Below are 10,000 nucleotides of genomic sequence, written 5' to 3' on the forward strand. Positions count from 1 at the left end.
TCTGGTGCAAATGAAAAATAAGAAAGTTAATTGATACATAAATGTGAGAGAACCAAAAAAGGAAAATGTATTTACCAATTATTTTCCAGGAAATATGATTAATGCTTAGTAGACCATCAGGTAGTCCCACACTGATCGGTAAGGTTTCCATACCTGTCAGCGCTCTAGTAAAGGCCAACAAACCTTCTTTTGTATACTGTGGTTTCCATAACTGGAATTGAAAAGTATGGATATTATGCTAATTTACTGGTATCCCTTTTTTGTCGGTTTCAGAAATGGGATATAGGTACATTTTATGTTTAATAAGTATATATACAAAAAAACATATACAAAAACATATAATATACATATACATATACATATACAAATACTAAAACATATACATATACAATAATATAAAATAATAAATATTAAAATATTAAATATTTTAATATATATAAAATATATAATATATATATATAAATAATACAAATATATATAATATAATAAATTTTATATAAAATAAATTATATTATTATATTATATAAATATATATATATATATTATTGGGTATAATATAATATATATCCCTATAATATAATAATAAAATATAAAATATATATATAAACAAAATTTTATATAAAATAAATATATATTTTTATATATTAATATATATTTAAATATCCCTATATATTATATAATTTATATAAATAATAAATATAATAAAAAATATATATAATAATATATTATATATTATATATATAAAATATTTTATAATATATATAAAAATAAATATATATATATATATATAAATAAAAATTTTTAAAAAATTAATAATATATATTAAATATATAATTATTTTATTTATATTAAAAAATATTTTTAAATATATATTATTATATATATTTTATAATATATTAATTAATTAATATATATTTAGTATATATATACCTATATATATATAATATAAAAATTATTATATATATATAATAATAATTTTATATATATATATACCCTATATAAATAAAATTTATATATATATATTTATAAAATATATATATAATATATATATAATATATATATTTATATAATAAATAAATAAATATAAAATATAAATTTTAATATAAATATTTTAAAATTTTAAAAATTTTATATATAAATATATATAAAAATACTATAAATATAAAATATATAAAAATTATACAATTCTAAATATAATATATAAATAAATTATTATATAAATATATATATATATATATAAAAATATATATAAAAATTTATATATAAATAAAATATTATATAAAATATAAAAAATTAAATGTATATAATATAAAAATTATAATCATATATATAATATATTTATTATATAAAAAAGGTTTTTAAAAAAAAAAATAAATATATATAATATAATATAATATTAATTATAATAATATATTTAAAATTAATTATATTAATTAATTAAAAAACTATAAATATAATAAAACCCTATATATTTTAAAATATATATATATATTTATATTTTTTAATATATATCCCATATAAAAATTAAAATATTAAAATTAAATTATTAATAAAATTTTTAATAAAAAATTAAAAAAATTAATTATATATTTATTATAACATATAATATAATAAAATTAATATAATAAATAAAATAATAAAAATAAAAAAATAAAAAAATAAAATATAAATAATTATATTAAATATAATATATAGTATATAAATAAATAAATATATATAAAAAATATATTAAAAATATATATATAAATATATAAATAAATAAAATTAAAATATATATATAATATTATTATATAATATAAAATTTTTAAATTATAAAAAAAAATTTAATAATATTATATAAAAATAATATATATAAATTAAATATAACAAAGTAAAATAATATAAATAAATATAAAATAATATATTATATTTAAATTAAAAAATATATATAAAATATATCATAATAATAATTTATATAAAATAAATATAATTTAATTTAAAAATATAAAAATTTAAATATATATTAATATTATCCCTTCCCTTCCCCTCCCCTCCCTTCCCTTCCTTCCCTTCCCTTCCCTTACTTCCCCTTCCCCTCCTTCCCTTTCCTTCCCTCCCTCCCCTCCCTCCCTCCCTTCCCTTCCTCCTTCCCCTTCCCTCCTTCCCTCCCTCTCCCCTCCCTCCCCTCCCTTCCCTCTCCCTTCCCCTTCCCTTCCCTTCCCCTCCCTCCCTTCCCTTCCCTTCCCTTCCCTTCCCCTCCCCTTCCCTTCCCTTCCCTTCCTCCTTCCCTTCCCTCCTCCCCTCCCCTCCCCTCCCCTCCCCTCCCTTCCCCTCCCCTCCCTTTCCTTACCCTCCCCTCCCTTCCCTCCCCCTCCCTCCCCTCCCTTCCCTCCCTTCCCTTCCCTTCCCTTCCCTTCCCTTCCCTCCCCTCCCCACCCCTCTCCTCCCCCTACCTTCCCTCCCCTCCCCTCCCCTCCCCTTCCCTCCCCTCCCTTCCCTTCCCTTCCCTTCCCTTCCCTTCCCTTCCCTACCCTACCCTACCCTACCCTACCCTACCCTACCCTACCCTAAACTACCTCCCCTCCCTTCCCTTCCCTTCCCTTCCCTTCCCTTCCCTTCCCTTATCCTTCTTGTCATCTCCCATATTTGCACCTGTATTTCTTAAGTAGTACTTTACAGGTTATATTAGAATCGGTTATTTCTATAACACCAGACGCCTTAAATGACAGTGGGAGTAAGCAGTTGATTTCAGCCTTTGACTGAAATTATATTTTACTGATTCAGAGTTTAGTTACTTATCTGTCAGTTATATAAGGTCTGGTATTAATTAGTATGGATTTTTTCAGCTGTGGGAATTTGGAGCAATAGGATCAGACATCCAAAGTTAAAGGTACTATGCTTCAGTTTTTAATTTTCTTTAAGAAAACAATTGGGTCATATTATGTGTATATGTTTTCCATTTAATAAGAAAAACATTTTGGTCTATTGTAGATTTTTATAATCATTACCCACTCTCCTTGTATTAAAAGCTTTTTGAAGTTAGATATGAAATTTAGACCTATGGAAGAACTTACCAAATCATATTCCTGACAGCATTTACTACTGTAGAGTCTGTCATCCTTTCTTGTGTGTTAAATCAAGGACTCTTTATACCATGAAAAAGACAAAAAGTTAACTAGGATATATTTATTTGATTGACGTGAAAAAGATTTCTTATATTACATACTGCTGAATTAGATTCTGTTGGACATGCCCTCAGATCTGAAGAAAATATTGCTAGCTTTTGATAGTTTCGAAAGAAATTCTAAAAAGAAAAGAAAAAATGAAAGACGATTATAGGAAACCGCAATGTAAATGGTTGTATAGCCACACCTTTGTAGTTTACCATTAGTCTTGATTGTTAGTGTGATGATAAAACTGTAACTTTAACAGTTGCCAAAAATTGATGACTGTATGAATTTAAATTGCCTTAAGAACAACTTGGACCAGTTTAAGGCAGTTTTAGAATTTTCCATTAACCTGATACTGCTGGAAATGTATGTACATGCCATGTCCACTATGAGTTTAGTTTATTAATTGTCTTTATATGTAGTTGGCTCCAGAAGTATTTAGTCACCAATGAGTCAGTTACTAGTACTACCTATCTCACCTGCTTACCCTTTTCCTTTATTTTTGGTAACATATTTTGCCATAAGTTATGAAAGTAAGATTTAAATAATTATAATGTCTGTAATAATAATAACAATATCAATACTGATAGCATTAATAAAATAAAATCTCTAAAACTGACTCTCTTACTCTCACACACACACACACACACACACACACACACACACACACACACACACACACACACACACACACACACACACACACACACACACACACACACACACACACACTCACAAACTCTCTCTATCTCTTACTTAGATAAGTAAGCATGGCCAAATTTTTACTTTTTGCAGATTAATTCTCATACTTATCAGTGTTGTTTTATATGTTCATTGTGGCCATTACCTTAATCTTTCTCCATCCTTGCAAGGTCTTGTTTTGAATATTTACCAGATTTAGCAGTAGTTAAGGACAGCCTAGTATTAACAATTCAGAAAACTTTTTTTTTTTTTTCTAGAATTAAAATGTTATTTTTTGTGTTATTTGTCACATAAATAATATATATATATTTTTATTCCCACTATGTGAGAAAGAAAAAGGAAAATGCAAATATATTCTCTGAATTAGGTTCTATCGCACTGAGGTTTGCGTTATGTTTTGTTATATATTCTTCATGTATTTTTTCTCTCTCTTGTCTTCTCCTCTTTCCCTCCCTCACCTCCCTCACCTCCCTCCACTCTGTCCCTCACCCTATCCCTCTCACCCTCCCTTCCTCACCCTATCCATCTCTCCTTCCTTGCCTCGTCTCCCTCTCCTTCCCTTCCCTCTCTTTCTCCCTCCCTCACCTTCTCCCTCTTCTCCCTCCCGCTCTCTATCCCACTTCTCCTCCCTCCCCCTCTCCCCCTCTCCCCCTCTCCCCCTCTCCCTCTCTCCCTCTCTCCCTCTCTCCCTCTCTCCCTCTTCCTCTCCCTCTCCCTCTCCCTCTCCCTCTCCCTCTCCCTCTCCCTCTCCCTCTCCCTCTCCCTCCCTCCCTCCCTCCCTCCCTCCCTCCTCCCTCCCTCTCTCTCTCTCTCTCTCTCTCTCTCTCTCTCTCTCTCTCTCTCTCTCTCTCTCTCTCTCTCTCTCTCTCTCTCTCATTCTCACTCTCACTCTCACTCTCACTCTCACTCTCACTCTCACTCTCACTCTCACTCTCACTCTCTATCTACCTTTCCCTCTTTCTCCTTCTCCCTCTCTCCCTTCTTCCTCTTTCCCTCTTCTAACTACTTCTCACACTCCTTCCTCTGACTTCTTCTCTCCCTTCCTCCTTTACTCCTCTGACTGCTTTTCCCCCTCCCCCTCCCTCCCTCCCTTCCCCTCTTCCCCCCCTTCCCTCCTTCCCTCCCTCCCTCCCTCCCTCCCTCCCTCCCTCCCTCCCTCCCTCCCTCCCTCCCTCCCTCCCTCCCTCCCTCCCTCCCTCCCTCCCTCCCTCCCTTACTCCCCTCCTCTAACTGCTTCTCTTCCTCCCACCTTCGACTTCTTCCCTTCCTCCTTCCCTCTCCTTTTCTTTCTCCTTCAGTCCCTCCCACACTGTCCCTTGGCAGACCTTGCTGATGAAAATAACTACAGCAGGAGTATCCTTTTGTTAGCCTGAGATTAGGGAGCATGTATATCTGATAGTGAATTATTTTGTTATGAATATTTTAGTAAAAAGCATGGCATTAGTTTATTACGAATTGCAGTGAACCACCATTAAGTATTGTTACTATAAATTCATTTAAAGAACAATTGATGCTTTAAAATGTATATATATTCTGTATGTTGCAAAATGAGTTCAGGTTTATACTAGCTACTCCCTAGATCATAAGAAGGTATTTACTTTTTTCTTTATTTCATGTCTTAGGTTCCGCACATCTCCTGCAGAGCAGTATGCTGCGGTTGCAAAACTTTATGGAATAGATGCAGACCCAAAGCGACTGAGCCAAGCATTTGGGTAAAACATTTGTGCTTCAAAAAAATTTTGTCTGTATAAATAGAATATATATTTATTGTTATGATAAGAAACTTGTTTTTTTTCATGTAACCATATTCAGTACAGTGTTACTATAATATGATACTGTGAATTTGGCAAATCAACATTTTTTTTTAACAGAGCAGCTACTATATAATCTGCATTTTCAGATCAAGCTTCAAGAAACAAGAAAACCTATCTCCAAACTTTGGTGCCAGTTGTGTAGGTTGGCAAAATTGGTGGTTGTCAGTGGTTAAAGACACTTTCCATGGAGCTGACTATCATGTTGATGATAAAACTTTGACATCAGTTGGATACCATCTTCTTAAACTCTTCTCAACATCAAGTCCATATGAGCTGTTTGATGGAACTATTCCCTTTTTAGAAAAAATCAGCAACAGAACTTCAAAGCTTGGAGTAATATCTAATTCTGATGACCGACTTGATGGAATCTTAAGACAATTGGGAGTACGGCATTACTTTGACTTTGTCCTTTGTTCCTATAATGTGAAGGTTGCTAAACCTGACCCAGAGATATTCTATCATGCTCTAGCAGTAGCAGGTGGCAAGATTGAACCATCAGAGGCCCTCCATATTGGTGATGACCTGCAGCGTGATTACTTGGGGGCAAGAGCAAGTGGCTGGCAGAGCTTTTTAGTACGGAATAATTATCCCTTGATTTGCGAAAAGGGTGCTGTTGTTCCAGACCAAACCTCTATGTTTGCATCCCTTCAGGAACTTTTACCAGCAATTGAACAGTTCACAAAGGTCGTTGAACAAACTAAAGAATAGGAATACTTCAGTATTGTAAATATAGAGATATAGAGATATTTTGTATATATAAGGCTTGCAATTGTATATAATTATGATTGTTGTTTCAAATTTCAGTCTTTTAATGCGGGGATTAAGTCTGCCTTACAGAGTAAAGAGATATGAGTTAAGACATATTAGTACACAAATGTGTTTCAATGCTGCCTTAGGTACTCAAAGTCAGTTTAAATATTGCAGTAGAAAAGGTGTAATTCATGATTATGCTTCATGTATAAACACAATCAAAGGACCTGACCACCCAAAGACAAATAATATTATGTGTAACCAACATCATACGTCACTTGAAAGCAATATATTTTTCAAAGATAAAGGCAAAAATGAAGAAACAAGAAAAAAGAGGATATGGAAGATCCATATGCTCTTAGGCCTCTCACTTCTTAGTTCAAAAGAAGAAGGTAAAGAAGAGAAGGAGTCAGAACTAATCATTATGATCAAGAGAGGAATTCTGGCATTAAAGGTAATTATTTTATGTTTACTTGCTCATAGTGCCATGGTGATGGGAATAAAGAACAAAGAAACTTTGATATTATCTGTATCATGAATATTTCTTACAGAATGGTGAGCTAAATAAAGCAGAACAGCTTCTTCATGTAGCACTCAAGACTGCACAAGAAGGACAAAATAGACTAGCTGTCACTTACATATTTGATCTTCTAGCAAACCTAGCATACCAAAGGGAGGAGTACACTAAAGCAGAGGCTTTGTTCAAGGAAGTATTGCAGCGAATGTTAGCAGGTAAATACAACAGTTTTAACTCTCAAAATAAATAATATTCTGTCCAGTAATTGCTAAACCCTCACTAATGCTGGGATGCTTGTTTGTTCTGGCTGTGGTCATTAAGGAGACATTGTCTCAAAAGTAGTATTAAAGCATCTTTTTAGGCTTATTACCTAAACATATGTTTCTCTCACACAATCAGCTGATAACATGCACCACCCAGCACATAACTTGGTCCCATAGTGATCTAGGAGATTGGTAAAGTAGCCTTAAAAACTATAATGTGTTGCAAATATTTCTCATAATCTTTATAATGTGTGTTTAGCAATATTGCACATTTTTTTTATACCACTGTTTAGGGTGTACTCTGACAATTGTTATGTATGAAAAGCAAAGAAAATAGTTCTTGAATGAATTCCTAAGAAACGATTTGTCTCCAGTTTATACACAGAAAAAAAAAAAAAAAGTAGTTAAAAAGGAAAATAATGTGTACATATAATTGTTTGAGTTTTTTTGAGGTGGACAGGTAAGATGGGAACAAAAAGATATATATATATATATTTTTTTTTTTTTTTTTTTTTTTTTTTTTTTTTTTCTGAAGTATAGGCAGACCTATTGTTGTGACTTCATGTAACAAAGTGCAGTATGCAGATAAAATACATAGATATATAATGTACTTACAAAGAGGGAAAGTGATGAACAATTAACTCGACATATTTTAGTTGTATTTTTCACATAATTGTTAAATTTCAGTCTTATTTACTTTTCATGATTTTTTTTTAACATAGGAAAGAAAACCTTTTTATTTTTCTGGCTAAATGAAAGTAATTTCATAAATTCCTGGTATGGTTATGTGTGAAATTTACTGAAGTTTTTGCTTTTTCCTCGCATTTGATTAGCTGTTATAACCAGGCATGATGTTAGGATAGCTAATGAATTAACATGTTCAAACCCTTTCATTTTGAGATCCTCCCCCAAAATTATCTCAGGGTTCATAATGAGTGCAGAAAATCCAGATGGCCCTGTAACCAATTTGAAATTGTAAATATAGACATTAGACTCCCAGACTAAGATCTTGTATAAGGTGGAACTTAACTTAAGCTTAAGACACAGGTCACTAAGGTCACAAAAAACAATAAGAATGGGACAATTAGAAAATGAAAAAATCCAGCTTACAGCTGCAATGCAGACAAAGTAGTCACTATATCAAAAAAGTTAACTATTCATATTTTCACTTTATAGCAAGTGTACTTTGTTGTTGTAAATAATAAGAAGGACAGGAAAAAGGGTAGTGATAAGTAACCCAGCTGACATTGTGAGACGTGTTTATTTAAAACTTTTGCTTTATTAAACACGATTTGTATTCAAGTTTTCATCTTTCCAGATGGAATGTCAGAGGATGACAATGCTGTAGTTGAAATAAGCCTGAAACTTGCAAGTGTTTATGCCTCCATAAAGGACTACGAGAAAGCTGTGGAGGGATTTCATTTCTGCATTGGCACACAGGAGTCTAAGATAAAGAAGATTGGTGAGAAGGATCTAGATGAAGACACCCTCTTACTCTGGGCTATGAGCATGGACTGGTATGCACGATTCCTGCTGAGCATTCAGAAATATGAAATGGCAAAAATACATTTCATTAAGGCATATGAGATGAGTGAGCGTGTAAATGGTCCAGGGCACTCACAGACTGCAGTTTTGTTAAATGATATTGGGTCTGTCTGCTCTCTACAGAAGAATTATGCCGAAGCTGTTGAATATTTGGAAAAAGCTATTGATGCTGCAAGAATATCTCAGAGTGCAGACATTGCATCATTTTATGTAAATCTTGGTGCCGTTTATCTACAGCAGGAAATATTAAGCATTGCAGAAAGATATTGTAAAGAGGGATTGTTATTAGCACGAAAAATGAAGAACGAAGAGGCTGTGGATGAGGCAAATAGCTGTTTAGCAGAGATTAATAATTTAAGAAAAAAAAAGTAGGTTCTTTATAGAAAAAATTGGGATTATATATAGTAGTCATTTTCTTAAAAATTAATGATCATTGGAGAAAGGAGAGATAATCCTCATCAATTTAAACAATATTAATCTGCATGTATACAGGCATTTCCATCTTTTTTTTCTTCCTCTCTTTTCTTCCATCTCTCTTTTACTTGTTTTTTTCCCCTCTTTCCTTTCCTTTTCTTCCCTTTTCTTCCCTTCTCTTCCCTTCTCTCTTCCTCCCTACCTCCTGCCCTTTAGAAAATTCAGCATTGCTTTATGTTACAGATTCTGTTGCTCATTGTTTTTTTATTTGTAATCTTGATATTTATATACATGAATCAAAATCTTTAGAAGTGGTAAGGAAAGTGACAATTTTAGTATTTGTGATAGATAGAAGCTGTGACATGCCATTTACCTGGCCATCTTGGGGAATGGCCTAAACAAGCTTTGTAAATAGATTGTGTTTGTATTATAATTTCATTTTATTTATTTATTTTGATGGTGAGTGGTGGATATAGAAGATTTCCAAGTTGTCCTGATGAATAATAAAAGAGAAAACTGAATGTATCGTAGCATATTGTATATTTGTTTTTATACACATTTGTAATGAATAGCACTCTCCCAGAGGAAATGGGGACAAGTATATTGATTTATAGAGAGTTTTTATGCAACTAATGCAACTCTGGATTATTGAAGTTATCAGGAATTTGAAAACACTGCATGCTAGATGTGCTTATTTTACATGACAATACTTATGCAAATTTCAAAATTACAGTTTACTTCTGTGAAGCTTCTTTCGATGTATACAAGTTTTTAAATAATCTCATCTGAATTAAAGTTGATTCATGTAAATTAATCCTGATGCCCATAAACCAAAAATCTATTAAA

At 32.0% G+C, this 10,000-nt stretch overlaps 2 protein-coding genes across 2 annotated transcripts in view; both read left to right on the forward strand.

The window, feature by feature from the left end:
• LOC125033248 overlaps positions 1-6,214 on the forward strand; it is a 12,188-nt gene extending 5,974 nt beyond the window's left edge. Inside the window, exons 3-5 of the mRNA XM_047624630.1 lie at positions 2,826-2,869; positions 5,474-5,563; positions 5,752-6,214. Coding sequence (XP_047480586.1) covers positions 2,826-2,869; positions 5,474-5,563; positions 5,752-5,838 — 221 coding nt within the window. The 3' untranslated portion in view covers positions 5,839-6,214. The remainder of the gene's footprint in view (positions 1-2,825; positions 2,870-5,473; positions 5,564-5,751) is intronic.
• Positions 6,215-6,381: 167 nt separating this feature from the next.
• LOC125033488 (tetratricopeptide repeat protein 19, mitochondrial-like) overlaps positions 6,382-10,000 on the forward strand; it is a 3,634-nt gene continuing 15 nt past the window's right edge. Inside the window, exons 1-3 of the mRNA XM_047625042.1 lie at positions 6,382-6,869; positions 6,967-7,147; positions 8,514-10,000. The exon at positions 8,514-10,000 is cut by the window's right edge and continues 15 nt beyond it. Coding sequence (XP_047480998.1) covers positions 6,447-6,869; positions 6,967-7,147; positions 8,514-9,112 — 1,203 coding nt within the window. The 5' untranslated portion in view covers positions 6,382-6,446 and the 3' untranslated portion in view covers positions 9,113-10,000. The remainder of the gene's footprint in view (positions 6,870-6,966; positions 7,148-8,513) is intronic.

This window comes from Penaeus chinensis, chromosome 16, assembly GCF_019202785.1.
Source record: "Penaeus chinensis breed Huanghai No. 1 chromosome 16, ASM1920278v2, whole genome shotgun sequence".
Taxonomy (NCBI): domain Eukaryota; kingdom Metazoa; phylum Arthropoda; class Malacostraca; order Decapoda; family Penaeidae; genus Penaeus; species Penaeus chinensis.